The sequence below is a fragment of the Macaca fascicularis genome, chromosome 1 (genome assembly GCF_037993035.2).
Source record: "Macaca fascicularis isolate 582-1 chromosome 1, T2T-MFA8v1.1".
NCBI classification, from domain to species: domain Eukaryota; kingdom Metazoa; phylum Chordata; class Mammalia; order Primates; family Cercopithecidae; genus Macaca; species Macaca fascicularis.
Window position 1 is genome coordinate 73,861,053 of NC_088375.1, and position 25,391 is coordinate 73,886,443.

Here is a 25,391-nt window from a genome sequence, read left to right on the forward strand (position 1 = left end):
TTGTTTAGTTGTGAATCTCTTTGTTTGGGACATATCCCAGAGAAGTCTTTTTTATTTTTTTATTTTTTTATTTTTTTATTTGAGAGTGTCCCTATTACAAGACACGCCAGATGACCTCGCAAACTCCCTTTCAGCCACAAACTCTGTGAAATCAGAAAATGGTCCCAACCATGTCAGGAAACCTGCTAGTCCCTCTTGGTAATGGAAGAGGGCAAGCTGAAGAAACATTCAATAAGCATAAAGTAAGCATTATTGATGTCTTAAAAGTGTTAGTATCCCATGAAACACAGGAGTGTGGGTATCCAGATTAAAATCATTGGCACCAGCAGGGCCATAACTCTCACTGCTAAGCGATAATGCATTTTGCATTAATGCTTAACATTGAGAAATCCTGACATGCCACACCAAGGGAGTTTGAAGTCAAGTAAGTAGATTCCCTTTGAATTGAAGTCCTGTGGGTCAGTGGGTGCAGAAAGCCCAAGCTGAAAGATCAGGGGGCAGGGAGTTGATTTAAGGGAAAGAAACACATCACCGTAGGAAGTTTAAGAGACCTACTGCATATGACTGCAAACTCTGTGCTCTGAGGGTTTCCACCTAACAGAGGGGAAGAGCATTGGCCTGAAGAACTTGCGACTTAAAATTCCTTCACAGTGATTTGGGGAATTCCTTGAACACAGAGGACAGATCCTTTTGCTTCTTTCCTTATCCTCTATCCCAGCAGCTATTAGTATGGTTTACCAAAAGTGAACACTTGCCGGGTGACTGAAAAATAAAGATTTTGCAGACTCTTAGCTCCACTCTGGTGTTTCTCTCACTATAGGAGAGCCCGACTCTCACCACACCCCTTCCAGGGAATAAGCTAAGTAAAAGACATTGTTTCTTTTGACTGATACATTATTATCTCCAACACTCTCTTTCCTTTGCTTTCACCTCAAGTTTCAAAGGAACCAAAGAAAAATATTAATAATTGGATGCAGCCTAATGACCTAAGACAAAATCATTGTGGAGCTGACACCAGCTGTGCAAGCTTTTGCGCCTCTAATGGGACACTGTACGCTGAGAAGCAGCAAAACAACAGAGGAGTCTGCTTTGACGTTGAAATTTTATGATTAACTCCTCTGACTAAATGCAGACAAGTATAAATGCTCTGCCTGGAAACCGAGCCTAAGACACAAAACAAAATGGATCTTTTTTAAAGCCAAGCACATTTCAGAGAAGAAAAAAGGACTCCCTTTCTACTTACATACTTCAGCAGACTCCTCCTCCCTCCCCCACCCCACCCCCAGCTGCCAACCAAGGTGTTTGGCCGGCATCCACTGTAATCTGTTCTCCTTCATTATGTTAATCTGTGGGCGGAAAGATTTCTGTCATCTTCGAATCGCTTGTACAGCAATGGTAAACACCTTGGCCTGTCTGTAATTGGACAGGTGTCTGCATTGATGTCACCCAGCTTTTAATTCAATTAAAGAACTGGCTGCTCTGCTCTCATCACCCACTCATTTCCGTTGCACTTTTAGTCTGGCGGTGAAATCTGCACACAGCAACTGTCTACCCTGAGTCCAAAGTCAGGGGTCCCCTTGTAAGGATCATTCACAATATTTCAAACGGACTCCAACAATCCAAGAGTATTTCCACATTAGCAAAGGCATTTGGGATAACATGGATAATTTATCTCTCATTTTTTTTTTCTTTATCTTTATGTTCTACTGCATGTAAATGGTATCTTCTACTACTGGCCAGTAATTAGGAGCAGTCACAGCAAACAGAAAAGCTGTTTCTAGCTTCCTCTCCCCAGGGTTTTCCCCCATCTCAAGAGAACTCATCAGAGTACAATGCTCTTATTTATTTGCTGGCATTTCACATTTGGATCAAGAAAGTGAGGGTGGGCAAGAGCAAGACATTTATTAAGAGGGCCATCTGGTAAGGGATGCCACACAGGCAGAGCTGCTACTGTTACCTGGAGACATAATGGAAGAGCCCACTTTTTAAAAGAAAACTGGCCAGGGGAAGGAGGGCAGAAGAAGTGACTTCTGGCTGGGGACTCTGCTGCGGTGCTGCTAAAATCTAATTTTTAAGTATACATTCCAAACCAACCCAGTGGATGGATTAAAGAGAGTAAATCAATCCAATATGCCATGCTTCCTGCCCACTTAAAGGAACCTCTGAAAATAAATTAAAGTTCTAACACAGACATTTTGACACAGTGACCCCATGAAACTGAATAATGACATTTGTTAAATATGGATGAAAACTTAACGGTCTAATAGAGATCCGGAAACATACCCAGGATGCTTCTCCTCTGGTTCTTAGTCCAGGAAGGTGGGATTTGTTATTGCTGTTTTTTGGATAACATTTTCAATTAAAATAAAGACTTCTAATATTTACAAAGGTAAAGTCAATTTTCATTTTACCCAAAAGGTGGAACAATAAATACACTTAACCCAAACCTAAGGTAATCCCTTGGAAACTTCAAAACTAATTTTTCTTACATTTAATTTCCTTCAAATGGGTTTTTTAACCTTGTTTAAAACTTTTAGTAGGGAGCATAGAAGATCATATACCTATCAAAGACTATGCAGATGTTGACTCTTACAAACAGGAAAAAAATACATTCTTTTATTTCTTTATAAAATATGTGGCCTAATCCCAGTCTTAGAGGATGGTTTAAACAGTGATTTTAATTGACCTCAAAGTATTATCCAGTTAACATTCTCTCAGCAGGCTTACATCTAACCTCAAACTTTTAATCAATGCTTTTGTGGTAAGAACTACAGAGTCTTTGTCATTTTTATTCTAATTTGCCAATAAGTTTGAAGCCATGTGCTTGTGTTAACTCTTTACCTTACATAAAGGTCTGACACTGAAATTATTGAAACTCTCCAAGAAAACACTGGATCTGACTAAGCAGGGAGACAGGCAAGGAGACAAGAAGAAAAGAAAAGAAAGAGAGAAATGAAAGTCACCCCTTATGATCAGTGCCCTAGGTCCCCTGCTACTAGCCTCCGATATTGTTATCCCATTGTACAGAGGAGGCTGCTTTTGGAGAGAGTGTACCATATGGTGCTCAAGTCCAGACAGCTAAAAAGCAATAGAGCCAATATTAGAACCTGTCTTCTGAGCCCAAGATCATTATTTCTCCCATTTGATCTAAGCCGCAGTTCCATAGAAAAGAAAAAAGTGTTGAAAAATGTTAATTAAAAAATAATAGCACACATTTTACTATTAAATACCTTATTGAAAATGCAACTTAAAGTGTGTTAAGAGGTTCAAATTTATTACTGAAATCTATTGCCTACAGAAATTAGCAGTCTTGTCCTCTAAAATGAGTGAATTTGTATGCCTAGAATATTCCTTTACAAATACGATTGATTCGTAAGAAATTCTATGCATGTGTGTGTGTGTGTGTGTGTGTGTGTGAGAGAGAGAGAAAGAGAGAGAGAGATTGGGTTCAACATTAGACCTTTGTTTATTATACATATAACCCTTTTAATTTGTTCCGAATATAATGTAAATATAAAATGATCATAAACGGTAAAAAGTAGAAAAGTCTGGCTGTGCACTCTTCATCTTTATCAAATGTGATTGATAACTTTGAAGTATTTGTATTGAATATTTATAAGCATTGTGGAAATGCCTAGTTGATTATCACTGCAGAACAAAAATTATATATTTTCATCATTTTAAACCATGGCTCAACATGTTACCAAAAAGAAATGCAAATCCTTTGATGTCAATTCTTATTGCATAAAACAAAATGAAAAACTTTTTTTAAAAAAACTCTCTCTGAATATTTCACAATGTACCAGTAGTTCAGGCACATTATGTATTCAGGAGAGTTAGACAAAGCTATTAACTCATCAACACTGCATTACCTAATGAAATCCTTCTACATTAGCTAAGCAGGAACATTACATCATTTCTATTTTTACTATTTATGTCATAGGCCATATTTTTGTCCTGTGAATTTTTTCAGACCAGTTTCTTTCAAGATTTACATTTAAAGAAATATTTTGTAGCCTGTAATGCCAGCACTTTGGGAGGCTGAAGCAGGTGGATCACCTGAGGTCAGGAGTTTGAGATCAGCCTGACCAATACAGTGAAACCCCATCTCTACTAAAAATACAAAAGAAAAAAGAAAAAATCTAGGTGTGGTGGCGTGCACCTGTAGTCCCAGCTACTCGGGAAGCTGAGACAGGAGAATTGCTTGAACCCAGGAGGCGTAGGTTGCAGTGAGCTGAGACGGTTCCACTGCACTCCAGCCTGGGCAACAGAGCAAGATTCCATCTCAAATTTTCAAAAGTTTGTAATAAACTACAAATATTGGAATATTAATTTATGGTCTACTATAAAAACTGAATTTTATCTTTAATAACACCAACAAAAAGAATTCCTTTTTATTTACTTCTGACAGTTGCCTATTGTGGCAAAGATTACTAATTGCTCCGTATTATGTATTATACTCCTTTTCCTCAGTAACATAAAAACACTTTTTACCTGGGCAAATGGCTACTTGAAATAAGGACAGCATTTTTCAACATTCCCTGAAGCTAGGTACGGCTATGTGACTAAGTTCCGACCATGCAAGATAACCACAGGTGGAGGAGCAACTTCTAAAATATGTCTTTGAAGTGAAAGTGAGTATTCTTTAACCATTATTCCTTCCTGCTGGGTGAAAATCAGACTGGATGGCAGGAGCTCAAGTAATCATCTTGAGCTATGAGGTAGAAGCCTTGTCTGTAAGGATGGCACAGCAAAAAGATGAAGTGTGCAGGTCTCACCTATGAACGTCCCACCTCTGCATTTACTGTGGACACCTAATACCAGTGAGAGAAAAACTTCATCACTATTATTTTAGGTTCTAATATCTCAAGTGAAATAATGAATCAAAAATGATAAACCCATCTCTATTAGGTTTTCCCCCATAAAACTTTCATTGTCTATATAATCTTACTTCAGAGAGAGTGCTTGGGCTATATTTTAGTGTTATAAAAAATCATATTACAAAGATAGGACCTAGCACTAGCATGGAACATGGTAGATCACTTTTTAAAATAAATGAATATTTTCCGTTCTTTATAATTATCAGCATTGCAGCAGTATTGGCTTCCATTATTTTTCATTTCAAATATATAGTGGTTGGGTTCTATTCTGAGGTCTAAGTTTTGGAATTAGTCTTTATTAGTTATTTATTAGCCTCACCCTACCAACATATTTTTTTTCTATTGGGAAATGTATAGTAAGTTCCAAATGTACATTTAAGTTGTGAAAGCTCTGTACATTCTTTTATAAAATTAAAGAACTACTGATAAAAGACTGAGACTTTAGTAAGGACTAGTAGTTCAATACTCAGTCCAACTCAGCACAAAACCAATATTAACATTAGGTTAACTATGGGGTTAGTAGCAGAAAGCTAAATTTGCTAACTGAAAGATTCCTTCATTCATTATTTTAAGGTAAGTACATAACCTACCTAGAGCAAGGTAGTGAACAAGGCTTAAAATAAATATAAAACATGAAACCTGTCCTCCAGGAACTTATTGTCTACTAAAGAAATAGCATGGGTGCTTAGAGAGTACCCTAGGCAGTTTTAGCAACTTTGGAGTAAGAATTTCAACTGAATAGAAAAAAAAAAATTCATGACATTGAATTACAGTCATTTCTCTGCAGACTTCTCAGATAAGTATGATTACATATATATACAGAGAATACATATATAGAGAGAGCATATTTGTATAATGTATGAATGTACATATATACACATATACATACATATACAGAGTAGCATTTTAATTTAATTTAATTTAATCTTATTGACGATACTCTGTATAGCTGAGTTCAAGTTCCAAAATCAGGCATAAGGCAAAAATAACATGATTTAATGTTCCCTTGACAACTCTTTATATGGCCCATAAAGTACAGTACATTTGGTTTTGTATATGCCTCTAACTTTTCAGAAATCAATGATTCTTCAGGGCTCTTAAGTCTTCATTCTTTGTGTAGACACCCAAACAATGAGTATCACTTCTTTGTCAATGATTGGGAAATCCTAAAATTATTCAAACATTCTTTCCAGCTAACAGATAATTGACATTTTCAGTACTGGATAGCATCCTTTGCCTATGACATTATTTTTGTAGGTTTTTGTTTTGTTTTACTTTTGCTTTTTTACTTTTTCCTCCATCCCTTACCCATTTCCAATATATGTAGTTGAATGTTTGTAACTTAAATGCATGCAGGTAAGGCTCTACCAAAACATTACAATGATAATTCCTACATTGAATTTTACTGCTCTCACTTATGAATTTTACTGCTTTCACCTAATATGAACCTAAGGGGCATCTTGTAGTTGAGAATTAGGTTTTCTTATATTTTATTTTATTTTGTTGTTGTTGTTGTTGTTGTTTTCCATTTCCCACATAAATAGTGAGCTCCTTGCCTTTCTATATTGGGCATGACAGAGTGGCAGGGGGCTGCTTGGAAAAGCAGAATCTAACACCATATTCCCAGACCTAGTGAATCAGAATCCATGTTACCAAGATCCCCAATTCTTACTTCCTTTCTCCTGGGAACTTTCAGAAGCACCACGCTTGGGGTTCAGGAGTCCTACTGACACTGCCTCTCTTTCTTCATTCACTTGCCTTGGCATTTTTCTGGCAGCAAAGTTAACACAGAACCAGACGCAGGAGTAAGGCGGGGATAGTTGCAAGCCCAGCAGGTGAAAGTATTCCCGTCTAACCTGACCACTACTCTTCTACACTAGTGTCTTTCAATAGGTGATTCATAAACCTTCCAAAAAACCAACCGGAGCATTAGGTAAAATGCAAATTGCTAAATACTAGCCCAGACATACAGAATAAGTGGCCCCAAAATCTGCATTTTATAAGTAATCTGAGAATCACCTTATGACCAGTAGAATTGAGAGTCACTAATTATTACTAGTAGCCATGGAAAAGAGGCAAAAATTAGAAACATGTTTTCAGTATGAAACCCACTTCATTCAGGTAAAAAAAAAAAAAAATAAAGCCCATTGTATGTAAAAACTGAAATAATTTTAGTGACAAAAGCTATATTATTTGTATTATAAATTAAAATGCCTTTTTCTTTACATAAATGTAGATTTATTTGGGTCATCTGGAAGATTCTTCTTCTTCTTATTGATTCATTTGCCAAACTATAGCAAATAATAAATAATATTACTACTATTTGTCATTTTACCTGAGGAAGCAATATAACCCCTATACTTTAGTTCAATGTAATGCAACAATAAAATTGAGAAAATATTTTCTGTACACCAATATCTGTAGCACTTGATGCCAGGTGCTGTAATAATTATGCTGACAATTAAGTTTACATGTTTAAATACCTTATGGAAAAAATAATTCTTATACGTGCAAAGTCTTGAATCCATTCATTCTTGAAATAATTTCAAATCAAATTGTGAAGTCAGTTTCTGAGCAGTCCTCAGTTTGAGGGGAAATGCCAGTCCTATCTCTCTGGGTTGCAACTTTGCATGATAACAGGGCTGCAGGGAAAATCAGCAAAAGCTACCCAGAGTTAATTGGAGCCCTTTCAACAAATCTAAAGATACACAGGAGTGATGACTGAAGGGTTTTCTACCCTGAGGCTCCGGCTGAGGAAATGAACCTTAAAGAAGTCCTTGCTCTGAACCTTGGCCTTGGGAGGGCACAGAATCTAGACCCTGTGGCCCAAAGGGGCCCATTTGCTCCTGAGTAGGCCTGTTAACCCTTGGACTCTCCATTGCAACTGGGATTTATCTCATTTAATCCTCTGATAGACAAATTCATGAATGGTAAATATTCTGCTTCACTATTCTATTTTCTTCAGTTATCCTAGTTGATATTCATTTTTAATAATTTTCTTTGCTTTTACCTTCTGCTTTTTGTAAGTCTGAGCATAGAATCCCACTTCCCTGCACTTAATTTTTGTCATCTTATAATATTCCTTTGCTAGTGTTTTCTATTTACTTTTAATAGCTTATTATTTTTTAAACACATTTAATTTTTTCCCTCCTAACATTTTTGAGTTTCAGTGGGGAAATGAAAGTTATAAGAATTTCTGGATAAAATTTAAATGTGATCACTGGTGACAAACTCCTCCTTTAAATACAGTTTCCCTATGCTGGCTGTACAGCAGAATTACCTGAGATACTTTAAAAAATACAAACTCCCAGGCCACATTCCAGGCCTATTGAATCAGACATTTTGCACATGGAGCACACAGGCATCAGTATATTTTTTAAAGCTCCCCAGGCGACTCAGTGTACACCTACAGTTTTGAACTACCATCTTGTAAGAATCCCAGTGAAATGACCAAAGTGTTATAAATACCTAAAATGAGACCAGGCAAAGACAATGGACTTTTAGAAGGAAAGTCCTAGGCAAACCTAGTCTTAAACTGGAAGCAAAACGCTAGCAAACTCTCAGAACTCCTACTCTACCAAACACTGGGAAGCAAAGAGCTGAAACTGCAGGGTGGCTGCAAGGCTAATGCAAATTTATCCCACTAACCCTATCATCATCTTAGCGAAGGTTTTTATTAACAGCAACTGGATGCCCCGTAAGATGATTAGAAAACAGTTTAATTTTCCCTTGCAAACACCCAGTGAGAAGATTATTTTAGAAATAAGCCAACTGAACTATGGAGTTGAGTTTGGGGGAGTACATTTAGCTGATGGAAAAATTGTAACTCGAAAGAAGGATGAGAATACAGCCCTCAAATTATGGAAGATTATCATATTCCGGGGAGGATTTAATTCAAGAAACCTATAAAATGTAAAAATCATGAGTTGCATGCCATTAATAAGGTCTAAAATAACTTGGAATCCACTAAATAAGAGACAGGAGGTAAGCGGTAAAACAGAGATGAAGACAAAAATTGAGAATTTCAAGAGGCAGGTAGCAATCAAAGTAAGCTAGATGAGGAAAAATGCAGATCATATCAAAGACTGTACTAGAAGAATTAAAAATCATCTTAGAAGTTTCAAAGAGCAGAATCAACAGTGCAAAAATCAGAAAATGGAAAGAAAAACAACTATGCGACAGTAACCCAGAAATCAGAAACTATAATTCAGAGATTATAAAGATAACGATGAATTCATTTAGCACTCACTATATGCCTGTTTCTGAGCAAAATATTTTACGTAACTGATTTTAATCTTTATAGCAGTTCCACAATATAAATATGGTTTTCATCCCCCATTAATGAATGAGGAAACTCCAATGTAAGGATATGTTTTTTAATTTGCCTGAGATCACACAGCTAAAAAGTGGCATAGGCGGAATTTGACCTTAGATTGATTTGACTCTACAAGCCGTGTTCTGAACTACTAAAATGAGGAAGACAACCTGGGAAGAAATATACAATATTGAAAACTGCTATTTCTCACCAGAAGTAATGATCACAAACACAGTGGCAAATTTTCCAAGTTGAAGAAAGACCCAAATCTAAAGAATAAAAGAGCTTATTAAATAACAAAAAAATTAATGAAAAGAAACCGGCACATTTTCTGATTAGCATTTTTTAAACGTAATTGGTAAAGAACCCTATGCTAACCAATAAAGCTAAATTGCCTTGTACATTCAGTATCAGAATTATTTTATTTAAATATGACTCTAACAACCAAAATTAACTGAAATATTAAAATCTCAACAAAAGTCACCTCAGATATGCTAAACAAGGATTATTTTCAAGATCGATAGCAAAACTGCTCAACAGCAAAACTAATAGGCTTCACTGATTTTTCTCTCTTTTAGTACCTTGGTTTCTCAACCAACTGGCAAAGCAGCTGTCTCAAAACAATCTCTACACCCCTAACATCTCCACCAAATCCAGCTTTCTGGCTCTCTGCTTTCTAAACTCCTTCCATCTCACTTCCTAGTATTCCTTTTTGTTTACTGGAAAATTCTCTGACTTTGATAATTATCCAAGCTGACTTTGGTGCCTCTCAATTCACATTCCCCCCTCATTATCCTGAGTCTTCACAATGAAAAGTCCACCTGGCAATACTGGAGTTCTTTTAGTCTTTAAGATTACCTTCTACATATGTCCTTGACGACTCACTTTAGCACTGAGAGCAGCAGACTCCTTGAAAGAAAAAACATCAAAGGATTCATAGTACACACTGGCAAGAAATGTAGTGAAAAAAATAACTAAAAAACAAGAAATAACAAAACTGGGAAACATAAAACATGATGCCAGAAAGAAGACCAATTATATCAATTATAAAAAACACGTATGAATGAGTGACTCCCCTACTTAAATATGGAGAATCTCAAGTGAAAGATAAAACTAAAACTGCAGAGATATATAGAAGTCCTCCTTGTCATTGGAATTTTTTCTAAACTGTGACTTTTAAGTGAAATGATAAACAACAAACCCAATTTTCCCACAGGCTAATTGATGTAAGAAAGAATTAAGATCCTATGTCAGCCTGGCGTGATGGCTCACGCCTGTAATTCCAGCACTTTGGGAGGCCGAGGCAGGAGGATCACGAGGTCAGGAGATGGAGACCATCCTGGCTACCACGGTGAAACCCCATCTCTACTAAAAATACAAAAATTAGTTGGGTGTGGTGGCGGGCGCCTGTAGTTCCAGCTACTCAGGAGGCTGAGGCAGAAGAATGGCACGAACCCAGGAGGTAGAGCTTGCAGTGAGCAGAGATCGCGCCACTGCAATCCAACCTGGGCAACAGAGGTAGACTCCATCTCTTTAAAAACAAAAAAATACTATGATGTATTTCTGGTCACAAAACATCACCAAACTTCTATAGACTACTAATATTAAACACTGTAATGAATGTGTGCTATGTGTGCTATACATCCATTTACAAAAGATTAATCAAAACAAGATAATGATTTACTCAAGTTTTGGTGAATCAGTGAGTGACAGTGGTCATAGTGGTATAAATCAAGGAATAAATACTTTCCAAGTGAACATTGTAAGGAGCACCTCCTACCAGCATTTTGTTCAAACCCCAGCAATCACAGACTGGGCAGCTTGCTGAGCCCTGTCATACTGCACTGTTTATTGCTGTGCATCTGTATGATTATCATAGACTTTATGAATTTTTATTTTACAATGATTTCTATTTATTCATTCATTTATTTTCCAATCTGCTTATTCCACTTTAGGGTTGTGTGTGGCTGGAGCCCATCCTGGCAGCTCAGGGCTCAAGGTAGGAACCAGCCCTGGACAGGCCACCATACCGTCACAGGGCACACTCACACACACCTGCACTCACTCACTCTGGGCTCATGTAGACAGCTCAGTTCATGTAAGGGGAAAACCTTTGGGATGTGGGAGGAAACTGGAGTACCGAGAGAAAACCCACAAAAACATGGGGAAAATGTGCAATTCCACGCAGACAGTGGCCCTTGCTAGGTTTTTTTTTTTTTTTTTTTTTTTTAATTTTCTCATCAACCTTATAAGAAAACAATGTTGAATGAAAGGACTTTAGCCAAGTTGCTGCCATGCAGTCGTGTGCTACATAATGTTTTAGTCAGCAACAGACAGCATATAGGATGGTGGTCCCATAAGATTACGATGCAGTGTTTTTACTATACCTTTTCTGTGTTTCGATCTGTTTAGATACACAAATACTTACCACTGAGTTATAGTTCCCTTCACTATTCAACACAGTTACATGCTGTGCAGGTTTGCAGCCCAGGAACAATAGGCTACACCATCTAGCCTAGCTGTGGAGTAGGCTATGCCATCTAGGCTTATGTGAGTACATTCTATGATGTTTGCAACGTGATGAAATCTCCTAACGACACATTTCTCAGAACATATCCATCCTTTAGCAATGCATGGCTGTACCTAAAGCAATGAGACCTTGAAGGTTAAAACATAAATAATAAGTGTAAAAGTCACAAAAATTCAAAAAATGCAAACAAAAAATATCTCAGAGAAATTGACAAAACTGCACTCATAGTTAACATGGTTAACACTTCCCTTGGTTTTTGACAAATTTGATATATAAAAATAAACAACAATTGCTCAGTAGTTTTCTGATTTTCTTCCGCCTATACATCACTACCATGTACGACATGCCTTTTGAGTAACATCCAGGACTACACTACGTTGGTTTACAATCTGTGGGATCTCTCCTTCAAGAAGGAATCCTTCAGAATCTTGGGAGAGGCTGATTTAATTTGAAAAGCCTCCCTGCTCCCAGTTTCTAATTTGCTCTTACCCTAACCTTAGAATTACTATTTTGAGGAAGATGCATTATGTTATCAACATGGTATATCTAACATAAACAAATAATAATCAACCCTAAATGGGGAATATATATTTTTTAAATATCACCCATAGTATATTGAACATTTTAAGGATGTTGTATTAACTACATAAAATATTTTTTAAATCCGTACACAAAAATGTAAATCAATTTTTTTTAAATGACAAAACTGGGGGAGTTGCATCAGATGAGACAAACGTGTATATTATTCTTCATATGCAGAGAAAAATGAGAAATGAGAAAATGTGAATCATTCAATGGAAAAATTAACAAAGAGGCTGGGCGCGGTGGCTCATGCCAGTAATCCCAGCACTTTGAGAGGTCGAGGCGGGCGGATCATGAGGTCAGGAAATCGAGACCATCCTGGCTAACATGGTGAAACCCCGTCTCCAGTAAAAAAAATACAAAAACTTCTCCAGGCGTGGTGGCGGACGCCTGTAGTCCCAGCTACTCCGGAGGCTGAGGCAGGAGAATGGAGTGAGCCCGGGAGGCGGAGCTTGCGGTAAGCCGAGATCGCGCCACTGCACTTCAGCCTGGGAACAGAGCGAGGCTCCATCTTAAAAAAAAAAAAAAAGAAAGAAAGAAAAATTAACAGTGAAGCTGGGTGCAGTGGCTCATGCCTGTAATCCCAGCACTTTGGGATGCCAAGGCAGGTGGATCACCTGAGGTCAGGAGTTCGAGACCAGTCTGGCCAACGAGGTGAAATTCCATCTCTACTAAAAATACAAAAATTACCCTGGTGTGGTGGTGCACACCTGAAATCCCAGCTACTTGGGAGGCCAAGGCAGGAAAATCTCTTGAACTCAAGAAGCAAAGTTTGCAGGGAGCTGAGACTGTACCACTGCACTCCAGTGACAGAATGAGAACCTGTCTCAAAAAATAAAAAAATAATAAAATAAAATAATAAAAAGCAATGGACTTACTTAGGCACATAAAATAATTAGAAATGGCCAATAAATATTTAAAAAACTAATCTCTCTAGTAATCACATAAACACAAACTAAAACAATATTCTGACATTTTGCCGTTTAAATTCGCAATTTTTTTTCAACTGTTAAACTTGGTGTTGGCTAGATAAAATGAAATGCACAATCTTGCATTCTGCTTGCTAGTGGAAGCATAATTTGCACAGCTTTTTGGGCAGTGTCAAAATCACTATCCTGGCCGGATACAGTGGCTCATGCCTGTATTCCCAGCGCTTTGGGAGGCCAAGGTGGGCGAATCACGAGGTCAGAATTCACGAGGTCAGGAGATCAAGATCATTCTGGCTAACACGGTGAAACCCTGTCTCTACTAAAAATAAAAAAAAAAAACTAGTCCAGGCATGGTGGCAGGCACCTGTAGTCCCAGCTACTCGGGAGGCTGAGGCAGGAAATGGCATGCACCCAGGAGGCGGAGCTTGCAGTGAGCCAAGATCAAGCCACTGCACTCCAGCCTGGGCAAGAGAGCAAGACTCCATCTAAAAAAAACAAAAAACAAAACAAACACAAACAAACAAAAAAACACTATCCTTTTCTTGAGAAATTACCATACATTAAGCATAGTGTTACACACTTTACAGATATCCTACAGGTAACATTGATACAGTGCATGCCACATGTCAAGCACTGTGCTATGTGCTTTACGTATACATGAATTCATTTAATCTCCACAGCTGCCCTGCGAGGCAGGTAGTTGTATCGCATTCTTATTTACATAGAAGGATTTTGAAGCACACTGAGGTTTATTGATTTGTCCAAGTTACACAGCTAAAAAGGTTTAGAGCTAAAATATCATATTACTTAATATTTTTAATATTCTTCTAAGGTAAATATTACTCTCCCATTTCAAAGGTTAAGACTTAAGGATCCAGAAGGATGTGGAACTTATCTAAGTCACAGAGAAGGTCTATAGCAGGGATTTATATCAATGTCTGACTTCAAAGTTCAAGACTATACAATATCTTAAGAGCCTTGGATGCAGTTATTCTACTTCTAGGGATTTATTCTATCACAGTTGTCAGGAATTCTCCTAAGGATTTACGTCCAAATTTCTTTAAATTATATTAATTACAAAGGTGATTGTTGCAAACCCAGGAAGTAGGGGGAGACTGAGACAAAATATGATTACATGAGAGGCCGAGCAGGGACATGGATGAAGCTGGAAACCATCATTTTCAGCAAACTAACACAGGAACAGAAAACCAAACACCACATGCTCCCACTCATAAGTGGGAGTTGAACAATGAGAAAACATGAGCACAAGGAGGGGAACATCCCACACCGGGGCCTTTCGAGGGGTGGGTGTGTGTGTAGAGGAGGGATAGCATTAGGAGAAATAACTAATGTAGATGCCGGGTTGGTGGGTGCAACAAGCCAGTATGGCACATGTATACCTATGTAAGAAACCTGCACATTCTGCACATGTATCCCAGAACTTAAAGTATAATTAATAAAAAAGAAAGAAAAAATTTGAGGAGAGGGATATGATGTTGGATGCTCTGTAGAATAGACTCATGGCCAGGGAGAGAAAAAAAAAAAAAAAAGGTTATGAGAAAGGTGAAGATAAGTATTGCAGTCGTCCAGGCAAAAGATGGTAGTGGTTTGGGCTGACCAGTAGATTAGAGGAGAAATGGACGAACTTCACACATATTTTAAGAAATAGAATGACAACTGTGGATATGAGGTGTGAAGGAGGTGGGAAGTCCAGAGTAACTCTCAGACTTTCTTGACTGGGTGGCTGGAGGTATCTATGAGAATGTAGGAGAAGCAAGAGTTGAGGTTTGGAAAGTGTAGAAGGTGAGAGACATCCAGTTGAAAATGTCACTGTGTCCACATGCCTATTAGGATGCAGGCATTTGGATGTCTAGGTGGGATGTGCAATTAGGAGTCAACAGCAGCATCTGTCTGGTATTTGATGTTATGAGAATCAATAAGGTTTTTGGAGCAAGCCAGAAAAAAAATGAAAGAGAAAGAGGAGACAGCCCAGTTCTAAATCCTGAGACTCTTCAATATGTCATCACACTTTGGAAGAAGTGAGCAAAGCATACTGAGAACAGGGTTCCTGGAGAACGCAGTGGTAAGCAGAAGAGTCATAGAAGTGAAGAAATATTTCAAGAAATGATGAGAGAGTTACTGTAGAGAATACTGAAGAGTGGTGAAGACATAGAGTGCCAAGTGTTTTTTGCCTGTGTAAACATGGCAGTTCTTGGTGCTCATCACAAAAGTAATGAGCAGAGGCCAGATAAAGTGAAGACAAAATGAATTTCGATACTTCATGCCAGACGAAGGCCGAGAGGAGGAGAGAGGGAGCAACAGCTGGGAGTTTGGACAGAATGAAGATTTTTGTGACTGGTTTGGGTTAGTGTGTTGGTTTTTAACAATGGGAGATAAAAGAGTTTGAATGACCCTGAGAAGAATCCACTCAGTCAGTGGTTCACAAACTCTGGCATGCATCAGGTGTACCTGGGGGCTTGTTAAAACAAGGACTGCTAAGCCACCTGCCGAGTGTCTGATTTGGTGGGTTTCAGGTGGGCAGGAGAATGTGCATTAATAGTAAGTTCCCACATGAAGCTAGTAATGCTGGTCGTTGGGCCATACTCTACTGCAGCAGAGAGAGGCATTAAACATGTAAGTGAGAAGAAAGTAAGCTATCAGTAACATCTCTGAAAAAACAGAAAGAGTCAGGGTCCAGAGGACTTGTGAAGATTTCTATTTTTGATAGGATAAGAGAAGCTTTGTAAAACAGAAAAGAAAAAAGTGCGAAAATAAAAAATAATAATGAAAAGAAAATGATAGCATAACACACACCTCCTATATGTCAAAATGTTTTTAAGTGTTTTAGCATGCATTCATTCATCCAACCCCTGATAACAACTCCATCAGGCAGAAAAATGCAATTAATACATACATTTGGTAGTAAGAAAGTAACAGAAATCCTATACAATAGATTGCTTTATCTGTGGTGTCTAATTTGATCTAAAATAGAACATTGTCAGCCGAGTGGGATGAGAAAGGGAGATAGCATGTGTATAGTTTGGGAAAATATAAAATATTTAATGAGGAGAATGGGAGAAAGAGACTATTCTGGAAATATAGTAGGATTGGTGTCATTACTGAGTGCTCATTTGAAAGTGGGGTTTAGCATTTTTGGCAATAAACTACTTGATATTTTCCAGCCCATGTAGCTGCCATGTGCAACCTGTGAAAAGGCAAGCTGTGGGCTTAATCAGGTTGGGTTTTTATAAGGAGGGTAAAATAGGAAAGAAGTGAAGGATGTGAATTTGTTTGTTTTTCTTTTGCTAAAAGTTGGTGGTATATTTGGGCTGTACATTCCAAAGAGTCTTAAAAAAGGAAGCCAAGTCTTGAGGGAACTGACCAGCAGGTATGTTGGGGAAATATTTAAGGCTTTTCTAACATCCATTCTGATGGTTCATGTTACAAGATTTTTTGATAGAGGAAAATGTTTTTTCTGTCAAAGTTGACACATTTACTTTCTTTTTATCAAAGGCTTAAATTCAACTCTCCCTTTAAATGTGCTTTAATATTTCATGAAGTTGAAAAATGCACTTAATACACATGCATGAATTTGAGTGTGAGATGTGTTAGTGGTGTGTATGAGTATATTTCATTATAATCATTCTTCATGGCACACCGCACTGTGAGAAATCGATTCACTGATTTGCCAGTCCAAATAACTAGGGCTCTAAGACTCCTCCACCTTGAGATAATTAGGTTTAATCAGCAATTTTACAATAAATAATAGTGGTGTGAACTGGGGCTAGTCCCAAAGAGTAAATTTTTGCTTTGTGAAATAAGTATTTATACCTAGGATTTCCAAAAGATGTCTGTAAGGTGTTAAAGGGCTACAGCCACCTATGATGTAATCTTTGGGGGATGGAGAGAATCTCTGCCTTAGAATAAAATTATTCATGAGAGCCCATGCACATTGTAGAATTATCCTTTTTATCCTAGGTAGATGTAGGCTTCCACTACTTTAGATGGTGGTTGTTCTTAATCAGGTAAAATACACTTATATTTAATAAATTAAAAAAATTGCAGAAGATTTTTATTTAAAATTCAAACAAAAAGGAAGTTAATAAGATCTACTCTGTTAAAGAATCGCCTTTACCTGTGAGGGTGCTTGTATTGACAAATTCAGCACTGGCAGAGGGCATGTAGGGTGGACGGGTGTTGTCCTCACTGTAGGCTTTCAGAATGTACTTCTCAATTACTCCTCTGACAACAGGTTCATCCCAGGTCACCTCAATGCTGTATCCATTTAAGCTGCGGACTCTTGAGGGAGTTGGCACACTTTGTGGAGCTGTGAAGGAATAAAAGAGAAAATAGGGAAAAAGGCAGTTCTGAGAAGACTATTGCTCCTATTCTTCACTTTTAATGGCCGCAGTAAATCAGACTCAACCATTAGCATAAATACAATTTATTAGAGTTGTAACTTTTCAGCATTGATTTAATATGACTGCACATCTTGAGCCATTCAGTTTAAGCGATATTTCAGAACCATCAAAACTCCATCGACATAACATTCTTTCAAGTCTAGTCCAGGTTTTCCAAAAACATTTAATGTATCAGACATGTTTAAACATCACTCATAAAGAAGGAGGTGGATGGTAGGCAGATAACAAGTTCAAGCAATATAATGATGTACCCCCTTTGAAGCAAGATAATTAGACTGTTATTATACATAGTGGTTTGACACTTTTATATCTTCGATATATTAGCCAAAAAATATCACAAATGTGATTGTGTTGTACTTGAATACCTGGACCCATTTTCCAAATGCAATTGTTTTTCTAATTAATTTTTAAAAAGCAAAGTTCTACCAGATATGATATATGGAATATATTCTTAATTGCAGTTTTTGGGGGTGGGGAGTGGGGCAAAGGAGCTGGTGCCCTTGAGATTCTACAAAGTCATTTTCAAAGATTTGTTCTGCAGAATATCTGAAAATAATATCACAAAATGAGGAAGTTTAAAAGAACTACAAAATCTTACTTACAAGCTGAGCCCTCTAATTTAAAAAATCTATAACCTTTAACTATTTATTAGACATTTCTACAGTTCTGATCAGTAAAAACTTCATCACAGCTGAGTGCGCTGGGGACACAAAGAAAGAGCCCAAGGAACTCTGTGGCAGGATGATGGATGAGAGACCTGCTCTAGCTGCTCATGGACTCCTGAGCCCTGTCGATGGAGGATCACTCTGGTTTTCCACATCAAATCTCCTCCTCTCCGACTTTACTGTCCAGACCAATAAAATAGGACAGCTTTAAGGGAAACAGAGTGCACATAAAGGATAAGAGGAAACACCAAAGGGGAGAACCACTCTCTGAGCTGTTTAAACACCACGGGCACCTATAGAAAACACACAGGCCACACGATTGAGTTGCAAGGAAAGGGACAATGGGAGTGATGTTGATTTTATTAGTTCTGAAATGTGGTACAGGGCAAAGTACAGTACTGTCTAACAGATGGTCTTCTCATAAGGGACAGAGCAAAACTGACTCAAAAATAATTAAATAGTGCAATTATTCTCCAACCCTTGGGAGCATGTAGCTGCTCAGTGTTGTGGTCAGATTGTAAATATGAATTTATGGCATAGGACTGTGGTCAGATCATTGCTATAAATTCAGAGCTGTATTTGTGTACTTTCTCAGTAGTACTCAAAGTGGGGACTATTAAGCTAAGTAAGCAATGTGCTTTCCAGACACCTATTAACGTTGCTGAATTATACTCAAAGCAGGCTTTATATGTGTTAATAAAGTAGAAGGGTGTGAAACAGGAGGAGAGAACATGTCAGTTACAAGTGAGTATTTTATATTGGAGCTTTCTCTTAGCCCTGAAGTTGAAAAGGATTTTAAGAGATCGTTCAGCTCATTGTCTTGCCTATAAATAGGTGATAATTTAAATCATCCTGGAAAAGTGTCAAGTTGTCCTCTTCTAGAAAATATGTAGGTAGAGAGTCTTGAAAATTATTCTTAGTTGCTCATCTCAGTATTTAATTATATTTTAGATTAAGAAGATTCCTCAGAGGATACCTGGCATAGTAACCCACTGTAGATTAAGTATAAGAGAATATCTTGATGGAAACGCATCTTTAGACAAATTGTTACTCGCTAAATAAACTTTCTTACAGAGACATTAAGTGGCAATCATTTGGAGATATGTTCAGTTTCCTGACAAATATTTGACCCAAAATAGTAGAATGCCACTGATTCACAAAACTCTGTGCTGAATGCCTTCCTGTGGGGGTATTATGGGGAAAGATTTTGTGGCCAGTCAGAAGTACAAAACAAGTCAATTGTCTGAGATTAGGTCTAATGTATACTGTCTCCTAGTTGGTTCTCTTCCAACTCAAAATAAATTAAACCAATCAGCAATTTTTTCTCTCTGGGGAGAGTCATTCTAAGATTCTAATAGTCAACAACAGGGCAAACATCTGCAATGATGTCATAGACACACCTGTTTCCAACCAGTTGCAGGTTTCCAATGCGCCTTCTATGAGAAAGTCAAGAGGGTGCCACTCCCTTCCAAGGGTAACCCTAATCCCTGACTTCAACTTCTTGCTATATACGCCATCTGTAAAGGTTACCTATCCTTAAGCGTATTTGATAGGTGGGACTATTACATCCTTAAGACAACCTGAACTTTCCTTTCTTCTGCATCCTAAGAGGAAAGGATCAATTCTGAGTAAATATTTAGTGAATTCTTGACAAATCAAAAGCACTGATCTGCTAAGCATTTTAGCCATTGACAGATGTATTTTCAAATCAAGGCATGTTCTGTCAGAAGACTACAAAAATATTACTACTTCAGGGTAATAGTCCTTCCTTTTATATACATGCACAAATACATGCATGCGTGTGTGCACATATGCATTTGAAGGTAAGTATTTACCTGCTCCTGTTGTACGTCCTCGACTCCAGTCACTATATACTGAACCTCCTTCATGCGAGGCTCTCACCCGATACAGGTATTCTTAAATGGAAATAAGATGCAGCAAGATTAACATAATACTCATATAGACTAATAAGGGACTGGCAGGGAGGGAAAGGGGGATGAATAAGAGACATGCAACATTTAATTTAGAGGACCTCCACATTACCTGTAAAAGGCTGGAGACCACTCTCGTAAACACTCTGCTCTTTTCCCTGGTAAACCAGAATGGAGTCATTTCCCCTGCAGTTAACAGCACTGTCAGTTGATAGGCATCCATCCAGATTGACTCTGACAGCACCGCTGGACACAGATGCCAAGTTAACGACAGCACCCCGTGTAAATTTAACATCCTTCATGCAACCACCGAAACCTAGCAAATAGTAAGGGATTAGTATCGCATAAAGGGCTTGAGTCATTAATTACCAATCATTTTTGTCCTCTGCAGTACTACATTTTGAGGAAGGGGGGTGGTTAGAAACAATTGCTAGACTTTCAAGTCTTTCTTGGGAAACATTTTATGCCTCCTACTTTTTATCAAGCTAATTTGTTGCAAAGAAATATAGTTCTGTTATTTGGAAAACACACTCATGGATAATTCTAATTTAACTTCTGGTACTGAAAAAGCATTTATTTTACCTCTTTAGGCCCACATTTTCTAAATTCTGTTTCTTCCCATAAAAGAAAATTTAGGCAACTTCATATTATGGTAGGGGGATAGCCCCATGTCTCCTAATTCTGAAAAATTAAGTGACTATATAAGTCAGTTTTAAATTCCAAAAATAATATTTGAATTAGCATGATTATTCAATAAACTCATTGGGGAAAAATACACTCTGAGGATTTTATGCAGAATAGCAGGAGAGAGAACATAATTTCAAAATATATTAGAATCCTGAAATATTGCCATGAATTGCATAACAATCACTTCAGAGGTACAGAATTTAGCCTGAGTTAGTTACATCAGCCTACAGAAGAGCTGTCACTATGCTCTATCGTTTTTCACAGAGTTCCATAATCTTGAATATACAAAATGGTCACTAGTTTTACATCCCCATTAGCATGACAGGGGCCAGCCTTCAGTGTTGGCAATAGCAACACCATGAGATTTCATGGAATGTGTATTCTACACAGGTGACCTTAGAACACCCAGTGTGTAGTACCATTCTGTGAAGTTTAACAGAGAATGCGGATGAAACGAATTTAGAGTATTCGCCACTTTTTTGTTAGACAGCAAACAAAAAAGGCATCCAGTCAGCCAGGGAATAGCAGTGGCTTTGAATTACATGCTATTTTGTGAAAACAGAGATCAGCTCAGTGAAGTCTGGCAGTACTCTGCGCAGAAAACTGCACGAAATTGGGACAAACAGGACCTAGTTTGAGATTGCTGTAGCGTGCATGTTCTCTCTCTCTGAACAAAACACTGTAAAGTTTGAAAGGCCTCAAACACATGATCAGCTCTTTTCAAGATTAAAGCACAGCAGCAGGAAATGGAAATAAAATAGAATGCAATGCATAACAGTAAAATAAGTTAATAGTAACAATGACCATATTGTTCTCCTCAGCATTTATATGATGTGCTATTATGCCTTCTAACACATTAAGTTGCAGCCTATTTCCTTTTAAATGTCTTTTACTATTATCCACATTTTTTTTAGTCCTGACTGATCAATACTGCTAGTCTATCTTAAACACACAGTAGACACTCAATAAGTTGGGTGAATTGAATTGAAAGCAACGAAGCTCAATATAAAATCATTGACTGGCAAATTCAGAAGCTAAGAATTTTAATTTATTCATCAGCAGTAATCTTCTGATGGCACATAGCTGTAGTATCAAAATTCTCTGTACCCTGACTTCCCTACCAACAAAATGAGAATAGTGGAAGGGCAGCTTGGCAAAGAAGTGCTGTTATAAGAAATGCCACATTATTTTTTGAGGGGTACATAGTTTTAGCTTTGCAGGATGAAAAGAGTTCTTCAGAGGGATGATGGTGATATCTACAAAACAGTGTGAATGCAACTAATGCCACTAAACTATACATTTAAAAATGGTTACAGTGGTAAATTTTATGTTACCTATATTTTACCATAATGTTTTAAAAATTAAAAATTTAGGCCGGGCGCGGTGGCTCAAGCCTGTAATCCCAGCACTTTGGGTGGCCAAGATGGGCGGATCACAAGGTCTGGAGATCGAGACCATCCTGGCTAACACGTGAAACCCCGTCTCTACTAAAAAATACAAAAAACTAGCCGGGCGAGGTGACGGGCAACTGTAGTCCCAGCTACTCGGGAGGCTGAGGCAGGAGAATGGCGTAAACCCGGGAGGCGGAGCTTGCAGTGAGCTGAGATCAGGCCATTGTGCTCCAGCCTGGGCGACAGAGCAGGACTCCGTCTCAAAAAAAAAACACAAAACACACACACATACACACAAACAAAAACAAACAAAAAAAATTAAAAATTTAACAAAAACCATAATAAAAATTAATTCACAAGATGAAATTTTCAATTTGGGAAAGCCCAGGGAGATACGTCTTTCTTCATTTTGGAGATGAAGAAAAAGGCCCAGAGAGTTAGTTATAAAATGAAGTTTGTAAGTAGAAATCCTCCTAAGGAAATGGTCCTGTGGCCCCAGGGCTTGGAGACTGCTGAGCTCTTGAAGCTGCTGAGCTCTAGTGCAGGGTCCTTCCAGTGGCATCCTTCTGGTGGCAACCAAAGAGTTCAGTTAATGTTGTCCCATGCTTTCAACTCTGTACCACCAGAAATGCTCCCCAGTCACCTAAAACATTTGAATGGGATGTGAGGACAAGAGGAGAAAGGGGATTTTGTGAGAGGAGTAGAAATGACTTATTTTCTTACTCCACTACCCTTGTGAGAATCCAAAAAAATCCCCATCCACACCACCACCCCTGGGCCTCTAAATGCCTAAAAGGTAGCCCAGAGCTCTAGGGTGACTAATCAGAAAAACACTAGCCCTTCTTCTAGGGAAGGCAGTACTGCTGCAGGGTGCTTGACTTGACAGGCCAGCTAACTTTCAGCCCCCACCCCCTCCCTCTCCATGGAGGGGTTTGCGCAGAGCATTGCCTGTGAGACCACATGCCAGACCCAGTCATGCCCAACCTAGATGTAAATGATTATCCTCATTGATCATTCTAAGAAGATAAACTCTCATCATCCAAGCTGGCACATCTTCAGCAAATTATGTTGCCCAGCATTTCCAAAACAAGAAATAAAATTAGTCTTGTATCTGATTCGGAGAAGATTACAATGTTAGTGTATTAAAAAAAAAATAGTACTCATATGACCAAAAAATAGAGCTTCTGATGAAAAAAAAGGTGCTAATTAAGAAGCAGAGAAAAGGAAAATGGTTTTTAAGACAATTGATAGTGGGTTGAAAGAAATACATTAAGTGAACATGATTTGTTTTAACTGCAATTGACCACGTTTATGCTGCACCTCTGTATTGTGACTAGTCTCCCTGATCATCGTATAAAACATGCAGTTATTTATATAGATCAGTGTCTCTCAAAGCATCTGAGTCAGAATCTTAGGGGACAGGGGTCCCTAACATTTGTATTTTTAATAACCATTCCAGGTGATGTCAATGTATCTTGAATAGTAATAATAATAGCTAATTTTGACTTCCATGTTCCAGCTACCATACGTCAATATTTTTTCAGTGTTTTGAGAACCACTGATGTGGATGCTACTACACTAATAAACATTTAATATTACTCATAAATAAAATACCTTCCAGTATCACAGACTTAGTCATAGCATGTAGGTAAAATTATTCCCTTTGGGTCTATGGCGATATTTTAAACTTCTGTTATTATCTTACAATTTCAGTTTTAACCATGTCTTTAGGACCATGTCTTTAGAACAAGGCTGTATATGCAGGGTTTTTGTTTCTTGTCTTCATTTTTTTTTTTCCCCCAGAAGCAAACAGGATTAAGTAATCTCACTCATACAAAGGGTTTTCAAGTTCTTTCTAACCTCAGAAACCTGAAAACCTGGAGAAGTTCTTATACGAATGTAATATTTTTAGCTGCTGTTACACCTTAAGTGCCTTGAAAATGTCATTACTGTCTTACACCCCAGTTATTCATTAACTCCTTACTACTACCCTTCTAAAAGTCTCCTAAGAGCTTGCCATATATTTTCTATTCAAAGGCATTTAAATCTTTATGTACTTACCAAATAGGCAAAGACTGCTTCATGAAAATTTTAACCATTCAGGGTACATAGATTTTGAACTTTGTAAAGGACCGTTTCCACACCTGGGAGTGTGCTTGGTCCCATGCTGGAAGTTACTGTGCATTCCCCACTTTACAAAGGAGCATTGGCCAATGCCCATAAAAGAGAGCATTGATTGTATTAAGGAGAGTTGACTCTATACCAGGCTGCCTGAGAGAGACTTAGTGTCTTTCTATATGCTTACTAGCCATGTGACCTTGGGAAAGTTACCTTCTTCTCTGCTCTTCAGTTTCCTCATCTGTAATGAGGATATAAATAATAATGCCTAACACACTTGTTAGGAATAACTGACTCACCTATTCTCATGTAAGCTCTCAGAACCATCACTGTCACAAGAAATGATACACAGATATTGTTAGCCTTTTCAAATTATTTCTCTGATTACATTCAAATTTCTATGAGTTAACTTCTTACCTAAACTATAAGTAATGCACTTTTTCTTTCTCTTATGGTTACTGATAATCTACAATGTATAGATTTTCACGAGTATGTCTGGAAGTCAACCAAATACACCCCACAGTTTTTTTCCACATGAAAGCTCTACTGAAAAACTATGGAGACAATTAGCATTTATGTCAAAGAAAGAAAAGGCAATGAATTGCATTAATATTTTTTACTAGTTGTGCATAGCAACTTCATTTATTTTTTCATCTGTAAATACAAATAATGATCAGTATTCAACATATGAGGAAATACATTTATATGCATTATATATAATTATGTATGTGTACACATATATTCATATATAATTATATATCTCACATATAATTGCATTATATATTTAAAATATGCATTATATGTGTATATTATATAATGCATATAATAAATATATAAATTACTAATTTTTCTATATAAATATCATCTTTGGAAAGCATCTCAGGTACCTTATTTATAATCAACATATTTATTTTAATATTTCTTCAGTAAATAGTAATTAAT

At 37.6% G+C, this 25,391-nt stretch overlaps 1 protein-coding gene across 1 annotated transcript in view; it reads right to left on the reverse strand.

Moving 5' to 3' along the window:
* Positions 1-25,391, reverse strand: part of USH2A (usherin) — an 800,507-nt gene that overhangs the window by 425,073 nt on the left and 350,043 nt on the right. The window contains exons 28-30 of the mRNA XM_005540847.5: positions 20,366-20,569; positions 20,158-20,238; positions 17,372-17,563 (exon numbers count right to left, since the gene is read on the reverse strand). Of these exons, the coding sequence (XP_005540904.3) occupies positions 17,372-17,563; positions 20,158-20,238; positions 20,366-20,569 (477 nt within the window). The remainder of the gene's footprint in view (positions 1-17,371; positions 17,564-20,157; positions 20,239-20,365; positions 20,570-25,391) is intronic.